The sequence below is a fragment of the Lepidochelys kempii genome, chromosome 2 (assembly GCF_965140285.1).
Source record: "Lepidochelys kempii isolate rLepKem1 chromosome 2, rLepKem1.hap1, whole genome shotgun sequence".
Taxonomy (NCBI): domain Eukaryota; kingdom Metazoa; phylum Chordata; order Testudines; family Cheloniidae; genus Lepidochelys; species Lepidochelys kempii.
Window position 1 is genome coordinate 65,632,995 of NC_136381.1, and position 20,057 is coordinate 65,653,051.

Genomic DNA, 20,057 nt, shown 5'->3' on the forward strand with positions numbered 1-20,057 from the left:
TGGGATGAGCTCATCACAGTCCCATGAATGTGGCTTTCCTCATGCGAAAGTTCTGCAGCCACTGCTCGTCATCCCAGACTTGTATCACAATGTGATCCCACCACTCAGTGCTTGTTTCCCAAGCCCAAAAGTGGCGTTTCACTGTGGTCAGCACCTCTGGGAATGCCACAAGCAATCTCATGTCGTAGCTGCTATGTATGGCAAGATCAATGTCGCACTCCTCTTGCCTTTGTAGTTTAAGGAATAACTCCACTGCCACTCGTGACGTGTTGCTCAGTGCGAGCAGCATACTGGTCAACAGCTCGGGATCCATTCCTGCAGCCCGAAAGAGGCAAGGCGCACAGTACACAAACTGCTGAAAGATGGTGCCAAATGCAGATGGAAGCACAAGGATTGCTGGGATGGGAAGCAATGCATCACAGGGCACTGGGACAGGACCCAGGATGCTATGCGACCCCCTCCGCCTTCCCACAACTCTTAGCTGCAAAAGAGAAAAAGGGGCTCTGTGGGATAAGTGCCCAGAGTGCACCCTCCAAATAGCGCTGCAAGTGCCGGAAGTGTGAACATGCTATTGCGCAGGCAATTGTCAGTGTGAACATACAACAGTGGTTTTCCTTCTGTGCTCTCTAAGCAGCGCTGTAACTGCCGTCGCTGTAACTTTGCCAGTGTAGACATGCCCTAACAAAACTCTGGTTAGTTCCACTCTTGCTATTCAAAACCCTGTGAACAGCAGTGAAACTGTCAAAAATCACATCAAACAACAGTCACAAGGGTGAAATGCCTGCAAGGAAACTATTTAAAAACACCATAGTATAGGCTCAAACTAAACACATACCCCAAATTTAAAACAAAAAACAGTAAGAGGAGCAAAAAAAAAAAAATGCAATCGTAAGTAAGATACATACAGCAGAGTGAACAAGGCGGTTAAGGCAAAAAGGCATCCTTTAAAAATTGGAAGTCATATACTACTGAGAAAAATAGAAAGGACCACACTCTGGCAAGTCAAGCATAGAAGTATAATTAGGCAGGTCAAAAAAATTTGAAGAGCAAATACCAAAAAACACAAAAACTAACAGGTGGTTGTTTTGCTTTATTTTTTTTTTTTTTTAAAAGTGCACCAGAAGCAGGAAGCCTGCCAAACAATCAGTTGGGGCACTAAAGGTGCTAACAGAAAACTTAAGGAAGACAAGGCCATTGAGAAGCTAAATGAAATCTTCGCATCAGTCTTCATTGCAGAGGATGTGAGGGAGATCCCCACATACATGAACCATTCTTTTCAGGTGACAATCCTGAGCAACTATCCCAAATTGAGGTGTCAATACAGGAAATTTTGGAACAAAATGATTAAACAAACAGTAATGAGTCACCAGGACCAAATAGTATTCACTCAAGAGTTCTGAAGAAACTCAAATATGAAATCACAGAACTACAGTATGTAACCTATTGCTTAAATCAGCCCCTGTACCAGATGACAGGCAGATAACTAATGTAACTCTGTTTTTTAAAAAGAATCCAGAGTTAATTCTGGCAATTACAGGCCAGTAAGCCTAACTTTAGCATCAGACAAATTAGCTGAAACTGTAGTACAGAACAAAATTATCAGACACACAGATGAACATGATATGTTGGGGAAGAGTTAACATGGCTCTTATAAAGGGAAATCATGCCTCACCAATCTATTACAGTTCTTTCAGAGTGTCAACAAGCATGTGGACAAATGTGATTCAGCTGATATAATGTACCTGGACTTTCAGAAAGCCTGTCATAAGGTCCCACACCAAAAGCTCTTAAGCAAAGTAAGCAGTCATGGGACAAGACAGAAGATCCTCTCATGCATCAGTATCTGGTTAAAAGATAGGAAAGAGAGGGTAGGAACAAATGGTCAGTTTTCAAACTAGAAAGTGATAAATAGGATCTGCACTGGGACCAGTACCGTTCAACATGTTCATAAATGATCTGGAAAAAGAGTAAACAGCGCAGATGACACTAACTTATGCAGGATCATTAAGTCCAAAGCTGACTGCAAAGAATTACAAAGGGATCTCACAAAACTGGGTGACTGGACAACAAAATGGCAGATGAGATTCAGTGTTGATAAGTGCAAAGTAGTGCACGTTGGAAAACAATCCAAACTCTACATGCAAAAATGATGGGTTCTAAAAAGATCTCGGCGTCATCATGGATAGTTCTCTGAGAACATCTGCTCAATGTCCAGCGGCAGTCAAAAAAACTAACTATGTTAGGAACCATTAGGAAAGAGAAACTAAGACAGAAAATATCAGAATGCCATGTCTTGAATGCAATCTAAACATTGTAGCATTAATCTATCCCATGAAGACAAGAAAGTGAAACTAACTAGTGTGTGTTTTTATTGTCAAACTGATTGAAAGGCAAATCACCAACAGCATAAATAATGAAAAGTAAATAAGTTTTCAACATAGTCATTCCATTTTAACTATAGGAAATTTTAGAGGTGATGAATCCTCCCCCCTTTATGTCTTTGAAGTATAAAGACAACATGAAAGGTTGGTGGGAGGAGGGGGCCCTACTTGTTTTGATGGAAGACTTGGAGACATCATTTGTTCTGCCACCTCAACTAAAAGGGCAAGTGTGTTGAATCTTCAGCCAAGACTTCCTTTTTTACCATATTAGTCACTCAATCAAGTAGGTGTTTACATTTTTTTAATTTTTTTTTAAGTCTGACTAAAAATCTCTTTCCCTCAACTGCTCAGTTTCCACTCTTGGCTCTTGTGGAGACATCTGACTAGCTCTCCAGTCAGAGAATTTTAGACTACACTGTACCTAAATTTACAATGTAAAACAAGCAGACCACATTTAAAAAAAACAGCCTTTCAGGTGTCTGCCCTTTTTTGTTTATGATGTATCTCAGTGGTGGGCAACCTGCAGTGGCCACAAGACTGTTTGTTTACATTGACTGTCCACAGGCACGGCTGCCCACAGCTCCCAGTGGCTGCAGTTCGCCCTTCCTGGCCAATGGTATGATATGGTATTTTTGGTACAGAATTCCCTCAAAAGTATCAGGGTTCTGTGTGGTGCAACATGGGTGCACGCAGCTGGGGGGGGGTTCCAGGGGGATCTGGATGCACAAGGGCTTCTTGGGTTGTTCTGGGTGCAGGGAGAATGGGCCCCTGCAGGGAAGTCCAGATGAAGGTGGTTAGGGCTCAGCAGGGGGTGGGGGGCTCAGGGTGCAGCTGGTTGGGACTAAATGGGATGGGGGACTCCCTATGCCGGGATGAGGTGGGGTTCTGGAGCAGCCAAAGGCTCCTGATGCAGGGGTGAGGCTCGGCAGGGGGATTCTGGTTGCAGGGGGAGGTGAGGCTCGGCAGGAGGGGCTGGGTGGATAGGAGGAGCAGCTCCCCGTACAGTGACCCCTCCTTCCGTAGTTGAGGCGCAATAGGGTAAGAAAGTGGGGGAAGGGGTCAATGTAGGGGAACTGTTCGCGCTGTCTGCCCAACCCGTGCATCTGGATTTCCCCCCTCCACCAAGTCTCTCCCCCTGCACCCAAAACCCCCACCCCACCAAGCCTCACCCCTTGCACTCAGATCCCCCTGACAAATCCCCACCAATGCAGAGTTTCCTGCAGCTGGCAGAGGTTTTTGGGGGTTGATATGACCCAGCCCCGCCTGCTCTGTGCAGGGGAGAGGGAACTCCATTTCCCTCGTCTTCCTACTCCCATCTCCCCACAGCTGGGACTAATATCCCTGGTCAGCTGGGGCATCCCCAGACCCTCCTTCCTTCCATTTCCTCCCCCACGGTGACTTACCTCTCCCCTGCCTGTGCTTCCCAGAAAGGGTGAATGAGCACTGGTGCAGCTTCTCTTTGCTTCCCTACAGAAACCATTTTTCTGCAGGGAAGCAAAGAGAATTTAAGGAAGCAGGGGCTGTCCTGCATGTGCACAGTGGCGCAGAATTCCCCCAGGAGTAACAATACCATCAAGCCTATGGAAAGGACACTGGACAAGTGGAAGTCCACTGAGATGAAGCATTTCTTCTGTAAAGATATACAAGTAATTCTCTTCTCTCAAGAAAAGAAACCAATCTCAGTGGATTCCTCATCTTCAAGATTAAAGTGTACACTATGTTAATAATTACTTTGCTACAGTAATGCCTAGATGCCCCAGCTTAGATCAGGCCTCATTATGCCAGGCACTATTCAGATGCAGAGTCAAAAACAGTTGCTACTCCATAGATTAGGGATCAGCAACCTTTGGCAAGTGGCCCATCAGGGAAATCTGCTGGCAGGCCGGGATGGTTTACTTGCACCGTCCACAGGTTTGGCCGATCACAGCTCCCACTGGCCACGGTTCGCCATTCCAGGCCAATGGTGGCTGCAGAAAGCGGCAGCCAGCACATTCCTTGGCCCACGCCGCACCCTGCAGCCCTCATTGGCCTGGAACGGCGAACCCCCGCAGCCAGTGGGAGCTGCAATCAGCTGAACCTGCGGATGGTGCAGGTAAACAAACTGTCCCGGACCGCCAGCAGATTTCCCTGACACGCCACATGCCAAAGGTTGCCGATCCCTGCCATAGATGGACAAGACAGACAAAAGATGGGGAAAATAGTATCTTTATAGATAGGAAGCAGACACAGAGATGTGAGTGACTTATCCAAGGTCACACAATGAGTCTGTAGCAGAGCCAGGAATTGAACTCAGATCTCCTGAGTCCCAGTCCAGAGTCTTAACTACAAGACAGTTCTTCCTCTCATTATTCTCCTTTCTATTAGTCAGTGACACATATAATTAAAGTTGCACAAGCATTTCTATTCTGAGGGATCACTTACATTTTCAATTGCTTATAACTTTAAAAAAATCAAAGTTTGAACAAAAGTGGAGTAAAAATATACCTTTCCAAGTTATCAAGTATATTTTGCTACTTTGGTTTTTTTGTGTGGGAGGTGGAGAGGGAGGATGACAGCTATAGTGACTTGGCAATTTGAAAAAAATTTGAATTTGTATAAGACTGTCTATGGGGCATATATGCCTTTCTGTAGTCTAGGAAAAGTAAATTGTGATTTTTGAAAATCATAAAGGTTTCTAAGAAGGCTGTTGCACATACTCACTAGATCAATGGTACTAGATCACTGGTGGGCAACCTGCAGCCCATCAGGGTAATCTCATTGCGGGCTGCGAGACATTTTGCTGACGTTGCCCATCCACAGGCATGACCTTCTGCAGCTTCCAGTGGCCACAGTTCGCCGTTCTCGGCCAATGGGAGCTGCAGGAAGGGGGGGCTGCAGGGACACTGGGAACTGTGGGGAAACATGCCTGCAGATGGTCAATGTTAGCAAAACGTCTTGTGGCCCGCAATGAGATTACCCTGATGGGCTGCAGGTTGCCCACCACTGCACTAGATTTTATAATACACCTCCTAGTGATTTGTCAACATTCTATGCAAATATTGTTTAAGCAAATTTGAATGAAGACATGGAGGGAGGAAGGCAGATCTCAAATGAGAATTGGTGCAGAAAGGTGTGTATGAATCAAGATAAAGTCTTTTGCCTTATTAACTGCACAGCTAGATATGGTAAACCCCACAAAATTTTATACCCAAAGAGCTCAAATGAACATTAAGTTTGCAAAATGAAGCAATCAAAAGTCAGGACATAACAAAGATAAGGTGGCCTACCCAAACTTAACTATGCCCTCTTGTATGTATACACAATGACACAATCTTTAATTACATAATCATATTAGACCAAGAATTAGGCAGAGCTATATAGTGAATTGTTCCAAGATGCAGAGCATGCCTACCACATTTGTTGCAGTTGTATTGTGGATACAAGAGGTTGAGAACAATCCAGGGATGATATGCTAGACTGGAACCCAGAAAAATCATGTTCTATCCCTGCCGCTGCAACAGACTCCCCATGCAACTTGGGAGTCAATTTTCCTGTACCTCAGTTAAGCATCTCTAAAATGATGTTTGCATTTCATGACCTCACAGGGGTGTCGTGAGGATAGATTCATTAGTGTTTGCGAGGCAGCAAACTATATGGCCCTGCAATGTTTGAAACAGCTGTCTCATTCATTCAGCAGTGTTATTTTGTATGTGAAATGAGGCAGAGGTTCTGGGGAAAAAAATAGTATGTGATCTTGTAATAAATTACTATCATAATACATAAAAACAAAGGGGCAGATTTAAAAGTGCACAGGCCTTAACTCTTATTTCCTAATTGGTGTGCTCTTCACTTTGTTGCCATAACATTCTTTTAATGCTGTTATACATATTTGGTTAAGACACATCCTGAAGGGGTGTGAACATTTGAGATATCCTGAGTTCCCGCTTAATTCAAGACAGAGACCAACAGTTTGGACACACCTTGCCAAGAAAGAAAGTAAACCTGAACTCTTGTTTATAAACCAAATCTAAACAATAATGCTTGGTTACATACTAAGAGTTTACCATTTGGCATCTCTGAAATCTATTGAACAACAGACTTGGGGCTGGCAGCTGAAGCATATTCAATCATGTTCTTCCACTAGTCCCTCAATAGTGAGGGCAGAAGGAAATTCCAACTAACCTTATAGCTTGCAGTTCTAGTGTCAAACCCTGAATTCAAGGCAACAGTCTTGATTTGTTCCCTAAATTCTCCTGCCTGCCTACAACTACTTCCTCCTCCTCAGTCTCTGCTTCTCTTGGTCTCTGTCCCACAGTATGTGTAACTTGAAATGTTGTTTCAGCGCATTTGTTTTCTTCTTCAGAACAAGTAAAAAGTATTGAATCAGGCAGCAGTCTTTGTATTGCCTCTTCTAGAAAGAGAGAAAACAAAACTTTCAAAGACTACCAAACAAAACAGTTCATAAAAAACCCTAAACTGCCTTTAAACAAAACCAGATTAGTAGTGTTATCTTCATGAAAAGTAGATTTCCAGTCCAGCTGCTGAGGCTTGGTCTACACTTAAAAGTTATGTCAGCAGGTATGTCTGTCAGAGGTGTGAAAAAAACCACACCCTGGACCAACACAGGTATGCCGACAAAACCTCTAGTGTAGACGCAGTTATGTTGATGGAAGGACTTCTGTCAGTATAGCAAATGTCATTCAGGGATCTGAATGAGGGTTACCAAAAAAACCTACACCATTTGCTCAAGAAACTCCCTAAAAAAGCATAAGTACAAATCCGCACAGACACACCCCTGGAACTCTGACCTGGGGTATTCTATCTGCTACCCAAGATCCATAAACCTGGAAATCCTGGACGCCCCATCATCTCAGGCATTTGCACCCTGACAGCAGGATTGTCTCGATATGTAGACTCCCTCAGGCCCTACGCTACCAGCACTCGCAGCTATCTTCGAGACACCACTGACTTCCTGACGAAACTACAATCCATTGGTGATCTTCCTGAAAACACCATCCTGGCCACTATGGATGTAGAAGCCCTCTACACCAACATTCAACATAAAGATGGACTACAAGCCGTCAGGAACAGTATCCCCGATAATGTCACAGCAAACCTGGTGGCTGAACTTTGTGTCTTTGTCCTCACCCGTAACTATTTCACATTTGGGGACAATGCATACCTTCAAATCAGCGGCACTGCTATGGGTACCCGCATGGCCCCACAGTATGCCAACATTTTTATGGCTGACTTAGAACAACGTTTCCTCAGCTCTCGTCCACTAATGCCACTACTCTACTTGTGCTACATTGATGACATCTTCATCATCTGGACCCATGGAAAAGAAGCCCTTGAGGAATTCCACCATGATTTCAACAATTTCCATCCCACCATCAACCTCAGCCTGGACCAATCCACACAAGAGATCCACTTCCTGGACATTACGGTGCTAGTAAGCGATAGTCACATAAACACCACCCTATACCGGAAACCTATAGACCACTATTCCTACCTACATGCCTCCAGCTTTCATCCAGATCACACCACACGATCCATTGTCTACAGCCAAGCTCTATGATACAACTGCATTTGCTCCAACCCCTCAGACAGAGGCAAACACCTATAAGATCTCTATCAAGCATTCTTACAACTACAATACCCACCTGCTGAAGCGAAGAAACAGATTGACAGAGCCAGAAGACTATCCAGAAGTCACCTACTACAGGACAGGCCCAACAAAGAAAATCACAGAACGCCACTAGCCGTCACCTTCAGCCCCCAACTAAAACCCCTCCAACACATCATCAAGGATCTCTACACTCTATCATGAAGGACGACCCATCACTCTCGCAGATCTCGGGAGACGGGCCAGTCCTTGCTTACAGACAGTCCCCCAACCGGAAGCAAATACTCACCAGCAACCACACACCACACCACAGAACCACTAACCAAGGAACCTATCATGGCAACAAAGCCTGCTGCCAACTGTGTCCACATATCTATTCAGGGGACACCATCATAGGGCCTAATCACATCAGCCACACTATCAGAGACTCGTTCACCTGCACATCTACCAATGTGATATATGCCATCATGTGCCAGCAATGCCCCCCTGCCATGCACATTGGTCAAACTGGACAGTCTCTACGTAAAAGAATCAATGGACACAAATCAGACGTCAAGAATTATAACATTCAAAAACCAGTCGAAGAACACTTCAATCTCTTTGGTCACTCGATTACAGACCTAAAAGTTGCAATTCTTCAATGAAAAAACTTCAAAAAACAGACTCCAACGAGAGACTGCTGAATTGGAATTAATTTGCAAACTGGATACAATTAACTTAGGCTTGAATAGAGACTGGGAGTGGATGGGTCATTACACAAAGTAAAACTATTTTCCCATGTTTATTTCACAAGATATATTATTTTTGGCATGTGCCTCACCCACAACAGAAACTCTGCAACTGGACATTAACAATTCTGTCTGAGATATGATCTAGAACAGAATCCATATCACTCTACCAAAACTGTTCTTGTCTGAAGCTAACAGAAGGAAGAAGTCACTAGAGTAAGGCGAACACACAAACCAATGAGATCGGTTGAGTAAAAAGTGCCAACTTTACAATCAATTTTCTGTAGCTACAATTTCAATTTTTTTTTTTTTTAAAAAAAAGCACTTATGATACCTGCACTTCAGTGAATAAAAGCACTCGGCATCGTGATTCAGATCAGAGACATGCAGTTTTGGTATAACCGCATACCATTTTTGTTACTACTTGCATAACCTGCTTTCTGTTAAAAAGTAATGAGCAATGGAGATCAACTTAATTTCAGTCTTTTGGGAGGGTTCAATAACGTCTCCCTTTAGTTTTTCTTTTTACAACACATTGAAAAATAATTGCCGAATCACCATCCAACTCTGAAGACTCTACATGGAAATCCCTGAAATAATCTCTGGATCAGTATGAAAACACTAGTGCAGATAAGCCGGTTCCTTGATGGCATACTAGAATTCTTAAAGTGTTCACAAGAGGTCTAAACACCACAAACTCTCAAAAGGTTTTCCACAATACACCTATTTCAGCCATGTACAGAAATATGACTCTCCTTCCTTTACAAACAGAACCCCTCATTTTAAAAGTAAATTTATTTTAGCCATGATTTTGTCTCCTTTATAAGCTTCCATCAGAAATTCTGAATCCTGAAACTGAAATTATAATAAATAGTTTTAAATTAATAACTTGTTTCTATCACAGGTATTTTCCTCCATCTTAGACTTTTGTCATATTGTGCCACATTCAGCATTTAAAGTTAAAATAGACTCAGGATCGGGTGGGCTCAGGCTTCAGTCCCCCCTTTTGGGGTCATGTAGTAATTTTAATGGTCAGACAGGGGTTGCAGTGCAATGAAGTTTGAGAATCCCTGGTCTAAATGCCTTTTTATATTTAGTAAAGTATTTTAAAGCACTTACACATTTGTTAAAATATCTTAAAGAAAATCTTGCCAGATAGATACACCATAGATTTTTTTTTTTTTTTAAAGTTAGCCACAATCAAAATACGATACCTTACCATGCCAAATAATTGTGTGGAATTTTGATTAGCTGTAGGCCCTGCCCACACTGGGGAGGAAAGCACATTCACTTGGGAAGCTTGATATTAACACCCATGGCTAGCTGTTTTCAGCCCTAACATGGAGAGCGGCCTCATATATTAAAGCCTCTCAAAGCTCGAGATGAGCCCACACCGGCCACAGCAGTGCCATTGGGCTATGGAAAGGAGCCAGGGTGTGCCTGACCAAGAGAAAGGAACCAAGTCAGATGGTGATCTGGCAGAAGGCAACACCTGAAGTCTATAAATAGGAAGATTTGGTGACAGAAGCAGAGGTGGAACTAAAATGATTAGGGGTTTGGAACAGGTCCCATATGAGGAGAGATTAAAGAGGCTAGGACTTTTCAGCTTGGAAAAGAGATTACGGGGGGATATGATAGAGGCATATAAAATCATGTGTGGTGTGGAGAAAGTGAATAAGGAAGTTATGTACTTGTTCCCATAATATAAGAACTAGAGACCACTAAATGTAATTAATGGGTACCAGGTTTAAAACAAACAAAAGGAAGTTCATCTTCACTCAGCGCACAGTCAACCTGTGGAACTCCTTGCCTGAGGAGGTTGTGAAGGCTAGGACTATAACAGGGTTTAAAAGAGAACTGGATAAATTCATGGAGATTAAGTCCATTAATGGCTATTAGCCAGGATGGGTAAGGCATGGTGTCCCCTAGCCTCTGTTCGTTAGAGGGTGGAGATGGAGGGCAGGAGATCACTAGATCATTAACTCTTAAGTTCACTCCCTCTGGGGCACCTGGTATTGGCCACTGTCAGTAGACAGGCTACTGGGCTGGATGGATCTTTGGTCTGACCCAGTGTGGCCGTTCTTACATTCTTAGGTGCATTTTAGCTCCCTGAAGTAGCTGGACTAGGTGCTTATTGGTGCCAGGTGGAAAAAAACAACACACCTGGTTAAATGGCAGGTGCTGTTACACTGCATGGGGGAGGGGAGGGTGCTAGTGCCCTGGAGCGCCATGGCTCTTGCACATGGAGCCTCGTTGGGGCAGGGGCCTTGCCACAGGCTTCTGCAAGGCCCCTGGGAGCCGAACAGCATCAGGCAGCTCCCGTGTCGTATGTTTCCGGCGTGACACCCTTCCCTCCCCTAGCACTCGGGTTTCCAGCGCCCCAGGCCTGACCCCGGCCGGGCCGCCTCCCCACCACGAAGGGCCGGGCCCGGAGCAGAGTCAGGCCCTGCACACGCCTCGGAGAGGCAGCAGGCCCCAGCGCCTGCGACCGCGGACTCCTGCGGGGCTGGGGCAGCCGGGTGCGGGGCCGATCAGCACAGGCCAAAGGCACGTCGGGCGGGGCCCGCTGCCGAGCGCAGGGCGGGGGAAGTCACCACGTCGGCGACGCCACCACTGCGGAAATGGGACAGCCGGGGTCGGGCTTAGCGCGGACGCTCTCCCCGCCTCGCAACCCTCCCCCATTTCCGCAGTAAAGGTCTCCGCTCCCCTGCCCTCTTACCTGTGTCCCCAATGATGATATATTTGAAGAGATACGCGTAGGCCATGGCCGCCCAATCCCCGCCCTCGCCGCCGCCGCCTCTCGGTCTCTCTCTCGCTCCTCAGTGACGCGCACTCTGCCCCCACCCGCGCTGTCAGGGCTCGCGCAGCGGAGAGTTCGAAACCGTTAACAGCCACCTAACGGAGCCCGCTCCCCTCTTCTCAAGCGCCCCGTGCGCTGTCCCCCCTCTCGAGCTGCTCCGCGTCCGGAGGCGGCAACCCGCAAGAGCAGGAACAATAACAGGCAGCGGCGGCAGCAGCCCGAACCCTTCAGCAACGTCACGCAAGGCGACCTCCTCCTCCGCCCCGCCCCCGCCGACCCGGAAGTGCTGAGGCAGCCGGTGTTTGGGGAGGTCCCGTGTGACAGGCAGCTCTTACCCCTGCCCTACCCGCGAGGAGTCCTGCAGCTGCCTGAGGCTCGGAGAGAAAAACTTCTGGTGGGGCTGCCCCCCTCCCCCCCCAGTGCCTGAGGGGAGAGAGAATCCTTCGGGGGGGGGGGCCCTCCGTGACTGAGGCAGGTGCCCTGTCTGGCTGTCCCTCCCCCACTCCCTCCTGCCCTCCCGGTGACTGGGGTCGGGAGCGAGGCTGTGGTGCCCTACCGCCCTGTGGCATGCCCGGCGCTGCCCTTCGCTGTGCAGGGGGCGAGCGTGGCAGCCCCCTCCCGGGAGTGGAGAGAAGGGGCCGTGGATGTCGGTGTCCCTCCCGCTCGGGAATGTCGCTGTTTGGTCTGACGGCTAAGATCCGTTGTGGGATGTTGTTTGTGTTGCTGCGGCGGCCTGGGACACTGTGCGGGGGGCCAGGACCCCGCCGTGCTAGGCGCTGGCCAAACACAGACCAAAAAGATGGTTCTTGCCCCAGAGTCTCTACGCGCGATGGCCTGGTCTACACCTGAAACTTAGATCAGCCTGCGCTGTGAAAATCCTGTGCCCTGTGTGATGTAGGTGGGCGATCTAATGGGCAAATTTTTCCCCTCAAGGGGGTGGGTTAACTACAGTGATGGAAAAACCCTTTCCGGCCCTGTAGCAATGGACTAAGTTAGGGTGGCGGAGCTGCAGCTGGGCTGCTATAGCACACATAATGTAGGCGTATCCTAAGTGGCCGTTTGTTTTAATTTTGCTATCAGGAAGTAAAGAGTCAAACCCCTTTCCTTGGTCTTGCAGTTGGATTTTTCCTACGACTTTTATGTGGAGGAGGGTGTCACTGTCTGGAGGTGCTCACAGTTGTGAGTGCCTACATCAGGGCAGACAGCCCAAACTGGTAGTGTGTTTTATAATTGGATTTCACAAAGCCAGTGATAAATGTGAACGCTTGGATCGCTATAACAATCTTACCATCACAGACAGTCCCTACACTCTCCTGTCTAGCTTGCCACCCATACAAACTGGATTTAGTGATAAATGGTCACTTACACCAAAAATCGCACCACATTTAGGTTACTTCCAGTCCCAAGAGACCAGTCACTTGCACCGGATTAGTTGATACTGTAGATCCTACACCAAAGACAATGCCTGTAGAAATCCTGTAATAAGCTGTCTAAAGGCTTATTAACAAGAAAAAAGGAAGAAGAGAGTTATTTACAGGTTAAAGCAAGTAAACATATACACACAAATGAGTTATCATTTAAATCCTAAGAGTGACAGAGTTGTAGTGTTCTGTCTATTCAAAGTGGCTTTCAGGGCAGACCCAGGAGGCAAACTCTGGGGATCTCTGGCCCTTCAGAGTTCAAACAGCCAAAAAAGATGCAGTTCCTTCTAGTCAGGATTTTTTATTCCCTTCTCCCAGAATTCAAGATGATGGGATGAGTTCATGTGCACATCTCTTCTTCATGGGGCATGGTGGGGGAGGGTGGGAGCAATCAACAAAATCTTTTGTCCTCTGATGTTCCACAATGGTTTGTCTGATGTTTATGGGCCTTCTTTTGTTCAGCGGGAGATAACACCTCTTGTGGCAAACGAGTATTTCACATTTGGTAATGGTTCTCTCCTGACTATGGGGGTTTATAGTTTCAGAGCAAACACTTAAATATTACCTTATAACATGGGATATAGAATTATAAGTGAGATTAATACATGCAGCAACATACAAGTTTTCATAGAGTCTAAACACTAAATACATTCTTATAAGGCTAATACCCATTTTGAGCAAAACTAACATAACAGGTGACCTGGTCTGGTCTCCAGCTACAAGTCAGTTCTTAATGCCTGCAGCCTAGGCAAGATCTGGCATCTGGCTTGCCAGCATTACAGAGGGGTAAAATATCCCCTAGCATCAGCTCATGAGAGGGATCCCTGAAAAGGGGCAGCAAGGAACATCATGGTGTGAATAACAATGTCCTTCTCTGTGATTTTCAAGGTTCATGGGTTCATAATAATTCCATTCCATGTCACAAGGGGGAAAAAAAGATGGTTGCCAAAGGTGGAGGAAAGGAAAGTGTCTGTCTCTAAGGTCAGTTTGAGGCTCTCAAGCAGTTTGATAAATCTGGTATCTTGTACCAACTGCAGAAGACTCTGACTGAATTATAGTAGTTTATGGAAGACTTTGTATTTCTGCTTCAGGAAGGTAGCTTGCTTTGGGGTGTGTTTCTAGCCTAGTGTCTGGGTTCTGATGACATTAGGCCATCTCCTAGCCTGAGAAAATAGAGATGACTTTTGAGTCCTTCAGCTTTTGCATAAACTCACTTGTTTTTCCCAGTTAACAGATATGAGTCCTTGAATGGTGTTGGGGTTCCCCTGAGACCTCTTCCACTCGGTTCCCTAAGGACTCAGTTCAGCTCCATCCTCATCACTCAGGTTTCTTTATTGGCATACAATTAAACTACACTTGAGTTGACCAGGCTCAGCGTAGGGGATGGATACAGGGTATACCACAGATCCAAAATTATACAGCAAACCTCTTATTTTCTCCAAATGTACACATTGCATTGTATTTATTGTACATTGCATCACAAGCTTTGGGATTGGCTTTGTTACTTTATAGGAACTAATTCCTGTACAGCATGCTCTGTCCACACGCTGTTGCTGCATGACTTACTCTCTACCTCATCTTTACATTCCTGACTTATGTTGTCCATTGTTATCTTACATATTGTAAATGGATCCCTGGGTGTTCCTCCTTAATCTAGCTAGTATAGACATTCTGTTTTGAGACTGCTGATTTATTTACGTCTTAGTCCTGTCTCCCAACAAATGGGGCCTCACTCATGTCCAATTACTCACGTCAATCCATGCCTACATTCCACTGCTTTTGTTTTTCTTATTTATGTTAGCATTTCTTTCATTTGCATCATATTAATGTCTTTCTGTGCTTTCTTTTTTAAGTTAATTACCCAGAAACATATTCCCAAGACCATAGTAGTTGTAATCATTTGAACCACCATTAATACTATATTAGATGGCACTCCATCATATAGTTTTGTTTTTACCCTCTTAGTAACATTTATTTTACCCTGAAGTTAAACAGAACTTTTCAATGGTTGGGGGTTTTGTTATTTTTTTGAATGGCCACTGCACCATTCAAAGTAGCTTCATCATTCATAATTAATAACCTGTTAAAAGAAAATAGAATTTAGATGGCACTTTTGAATAGGATTTTGGTGGTTGGGCTTTACTCCTTATATTTGCTGGGTTGGTTTCTGCTCTTAAAGTACACTGCCACCAGAAAAAGAATACACAAACTGTCATAGCTCCTCTTTGGAAACCTTATAGGATTTTAATTAAATAGCATGTCTTGTTTACCTTTCTTTTACCCTTTTTATTTATTTATACCCACTGCATGGTCAATAGGAATGCACACTCCTTGCTTGATTTAACTTCCACTTTTTATTTGCTATAACATTACATTGGCCATGTACATTTACATAATTATATATTATATGTTATTAATATTTATTTTTCTTTTGAAGCTCTTAGCTGTTGCTTTACTGATCTCCCTACTGTCCTGGTTCCGGCCACCCTTTAGTCCTAATTTTCATTTACTAATCCAAAATACCAAAGCTGCCTAATTGTATTGTGAGCTCCCTCGAAGGAACACCGCCCATAGCCAGGAATGATCAGTTCCTATTGTCTAGCCTGAATAAAACAACTTTGGTGTACTCCTTTGAGCTATCAGTTTGCCCATAAACAAATCTAGTGTTTTCCCTTGAACCATTGATGTATCCCTACAAAAAACCCCTACCCATGCTCAAGTAAGTGTTCTGATGTTTGGATCCAAAATCTGCATCAGTTCCATTAGGACTTCATCTGCTCCTGACTGATCATGATCACTGCTCCTCACTGATCACTCCAGACTCAGCTACTATTACCACCTAGCAACCCTGACTGGTTCAAGCTTCCCAGAGTGATGAGAACCCAACTCTCTCTCTCTCTTTTTTTTTTTCTATTCTAGGTATAGCTTTTTAACCCTGACTTGTGTGATCAGGTATAGTTTTCTAAACCTGACTTTTGTAATCAAATTAAAGATAGATTTAATATTGTAACTGTTTTGTTTGTTTGGCTCTCCTTGTATGGTTATTACCTGGCAATAAATAACTTTTATGGTTAAACTGGTTGCTTCCCTCCCTCTCTCTTTTTTGTGTTTTTGACTTCTCCATTTGCTCTGCAGCAATGCTCCTCTTACTTAAGCTAAAGATCCCCGTAGCGCCCAAAAATCCTGTGGGGATTGCTCATCAAGTGGGTTACTACCAGAACAATTGTAATGTGAAAGTGGGGATAGGGACGTGCTGAACCTGTAGAATAGGAGGGTGGCAGCTTGGAAGTGCTGCTCGACCCAACCTGCGGAGTCAGGGGCATATAAGGGTGGCACTTGAAGGTGCTGCTTGACTAAGCCTTCTCAAGCATACTCTGTTCTGGTGCGGTGCCCATGGCATATGAAGGTGGCAGCTTGGAAGTGCTGCTTGACCCAGCCTGCTGTGTCCAGAGACATATAAGGGGTCAGCTTGGGAGTGCTGATTGATCTGGTCTGCTCAGACGTGCTCTGTTAATGTGTGTGTGTGTTCATCTGATTCTGCAGCTGGAAGAACCCAGCCCTGGGGAACCTAGGTCCTGCAGGATAGCTCTGTTGAACTTGCAGAAGGGAGAAGTAGAGCTCCCTATGAAAACACAAGTGACACAAGCAATACATTGATAGAATTACAGAACACCCCCCCCCCAGAAAAGTAACCCTAATAAATGAGCGTACCCCAAAGTAATGGACAAATCTGGTAACAAATTGGTGGAGAGCGTGGGTAGCACATGACCCTAATCATGTGCTAATTGTTGAGTAGTTGCTGCTGAGTGGGGAAACTGAGGCACAGATCTGAGCAAACTGTCTCTTCCTTTTTCAGATTAAGCACCTTTAGCAAGGTCTCTCTCTCATAGAATATTTGGTAACGTCCTGTAACTTTTAAGTTAAGAATCGTGCTTAGAATAGCTGTAGGACCATGCAATAAGGAGTTAAGAATTGTGCCTTAAAAATAAAGAAGATTTTAGAGCAATACTGTGACTGCGTGAAAGGGCTTTTGGTAGGGATCATTAGTGAGCTAAGGAGGTAGAGATGGCTGAAAAAAAACCCTTGGCTGCTTGTTTGAGACAGGAGAAAACCAACATGTTAGAGAGATGGGTAATGAAGAAGGGGAAATGCCCCTGGGAAATGGGGTGCTTTACGGGTGAGAATCCCCTGCTTGAAGCAAGTCTGAGCTTTGAACAACATTGCACAACCATTATGCCACGTGGTAGAGGAAAAGATGCGGCTGCTGCATGAGCATTATTTTATGCATGTCTGGACATGGTTGAAATGGTAAAGGGAAGGCTGGAGCTGGAGAAAAAACAGTTACAACAGTGTTTGAACAAATGTGAGACAGACAAGTGTGAATTTATAGCAGAAAAGCTTAAAATGAAGACTGTATTTAGAAATATGCAAGAAGAGAGAGACAAGGCAAGCAGGAATGAAGAATAGTATAAGAGCTAACACACACAAAAATTTTGTTAGAATAAGTGAGAGCAGCAACTTGCTTCCTGGCAGATGAGAATAAGGCAGCCAAAGCAGCAACAGGCCATCAGGAGTGTGAGGCAGAGATCAGTAAATTGTGTGCCCAATTTAGCGCCCATAAGGGGGTGGTAGCAGCTGTAAGGTTGAGAGAGGATTGCGATTTGGAGCCCCCTGGGAAAGTAGAGATACCCCCTGATGTTGGCCCCAAAAACCCATTCAACCCCGATAGGCCACACATGCATAATGTTTTCCCTGTTTCCACCAGGGAGGTTAAACACATAGTTGCAGGAGCAATCTTCCCACAACGGAGCTGGTCACAGATGTAGTAAGATGGTCTCCTAGTCAAGACAAGGCTATTGCTGAGAGAATGGGGCCACTGAACCATGACACTGTCATTGCGTAGCTGGCTCGCATTTGGCAAATGTATGCCTCTGCTGACGGCATGGACTTAACCCAGTTGGCTCAGTTATGTGCATCTCCTTGTGATGCAGATGCTCTGGACATAGGCACAGGTTCTTGGGAGCAGACTGCTGCTGGGCCCCGGGAATGGATGATAAGTGCTCTTAAAATATTACTGCCTGCTTCTTCCCTTAAGAAACTATATATAATAGAAGAGCAGAAACCAGAAGAGGCCCCAGAAGCTTACCTAATTTGAAAGAAGATGCTGGCAGTTCTCTCTGATTCATTACCCAAGACAGAAGAGAATGGGATTAACACTTCCCATTATCAGGGACCTGAATTAATACAGAGTATTTATGGACATAGGCGCCAACTCCGTGGGTGCTCCGGGGCTGGAGCACCCATGGGGAAAAATTGATGGGTGCTTTGCACCCAGCGGCAGCTCTCCACCCTGCCCCCCACCCCAGCTCACCTCTGCCTCCACTCCGCCTCCTCCCCTGAGCACGCCGCTGGGTCCTGCTTCTCCCCGCTCCCTCCCAGCGCTTGCTCCGCAAAACAACTGTTTCACGCGGCAAGCCTGGGAGGGAGGGGGAGGAGGCGGAATGCGGCGAGCTTGGGGGAGGAGGCGGGGCTGGGGTGGGGATTTAGGGAGGGATGCGGGAGGGGTGGAGTTGGGGCGGAGGTGGGGGGACACAAGCACCCATCGGCGCTGACAAAAGTTGGCGCCTGTGCTTATGGAGGACTAAATTCTCAGACAAAAATGACCTTGGGGGCTGTGGATGTAGAACACCTAACCTGGAATGAACTAGTGGCAAAAATCAAGCAGGCTTCAAGACTACCTCAGAATCTGTGCAGGCTCTCACATTTGCAAGTAATGGTCCTCACTCTGCCAGTCGCCCTCCCAATTCTAATCCCTCTGCCTCCCACAACCCTGGGCAACGCTGACCCAAGGAGACCCTTAGAAACATGATTTGGACGGAGCTGCTGAACTTAGGGGAGGATATGGGAAAATATGATCACCAGCCCCTCAGCATCCTGATTAATGCTTTATCTCAGGTCATGCAGAGAACAGAGTTAATGCAGGGAGCCCCCACTCAGCCCACTGCCCTGGTATGAGTGCGTCTCCCATGTCCACTCCCTGTCAAAACCAGATCCCTGCCCCTTTTCTGAGTGGAGGCTCTCGAGGGAGTCTGCTGATCAGTAGGGGTGCCCAGTGGGCCTCCCCAGCTGATTGCAAGACTTCAGTGCGACATATGAGGGAGACCCACAGTGAGGGCTACAGTGGGGAACCCAGGGATGTTAGCCCAATTGCTAGTGGAACTGGAGCATAAGTAAATATTCTAAGTCACCAGTGGATCTCTGGAGGGAGACCCACCGCTAAACAGGTTCAGCTCAGCAAGTATGGGGGAGAAATCCAGGAAGCTCCGGTCTGGCAGGGTGTTCCCTTGCAAATTGACAGACTATAGGGACAAGTAGAATTCTGTGCTCACAAGGGAAACGAGAAGGGAATCTTAGGTGTTCCTTTCCTCCAAACATTTCAGCTAACTGTGGATCTAGCTAATGGTGTGTTATGGCAGTTAGAAGGGGCGCCTGCAGAGATCTCTGCTATGCATCATTGTGCTGCTATAAAGGCACCCACAGCCACCCTGACCTCCGTTAGTGATCCATGGGTATAAGAATTTCCCAGTGTACGGACTGAAAATAAGAAGGAGTGTGGAAAAATAGTTGCTGAAGTTTTGATTGAGGAAAAAAATCCCCCTCTTCAAAGGCAATATAAATACCCAGCCGCAGCAGAGGAGGGCATTAAAAATACTGTGGACTGTCTCTCGGAACAAGGGGTGCTCATGCCTATGCAAAGTATCTGCAATTCACCAGTATAGCCAGTCCTTAAGGCGGATGGGGTCACATACAGAATGACAGTAGACTTCTGTGCATTTAATGCAGCCACCCCTGCAGCAGCCCCTGTGGTAGCTAAATTCAATGAAATCATAGCAGCGGTAGCAGCTGGCTCAAAATGGTTCTCTGTGATCCATTTGGCTAATGCTTTCATGGCCATACTCCTCCATCCTTCATGTTCGTATAAGTTTGCTTTTACCTATGTGACAACAATATGCTTTCAGCCGGATTCCCCAAGATTTCCATTCTTCCCCTTGTATTTGTCATGCCCACATCACTAAGATGTGGAACCATTTGTGCCCTGACCACCACCCACACGGAATTTCA

General features: G+C 45.7%; 1 protein-coding gene across 3 annotated transcripts in view; it reads right to left on the reverse strand.

The window, feature by feature from the left end:
* Positions 1-11,778, reverse strand: part of RAB2A (RAB2A, member RAS oncogene family) — a 79,563-nt gene extending 67,785 nt beyond the window's left edge. For 2 of the 3 annotated variants that reach the window (XR_012157203.1, XM_073331078.1), the window contains exon 1: positions 1,743-1,843. Coding sequence is in view for 2 of the 3 variants with exons in the window: in XM_073331078.1 (XP_073187179.1) it covers positions 1,743-1,833 (91 nt within the window). In the remaining variant the exon portion in view is untranslated. Of the gene's footprint in view, positions 1-1,742; positions 1,844-11,433 lie in introns of those variants that run through there. The other variant, XM_073331079.2, reaches the window with a different exon arrangement.
* Between the last annotated feature and the right edge of the window lie 8,279 nt (positions 11,779-20,057).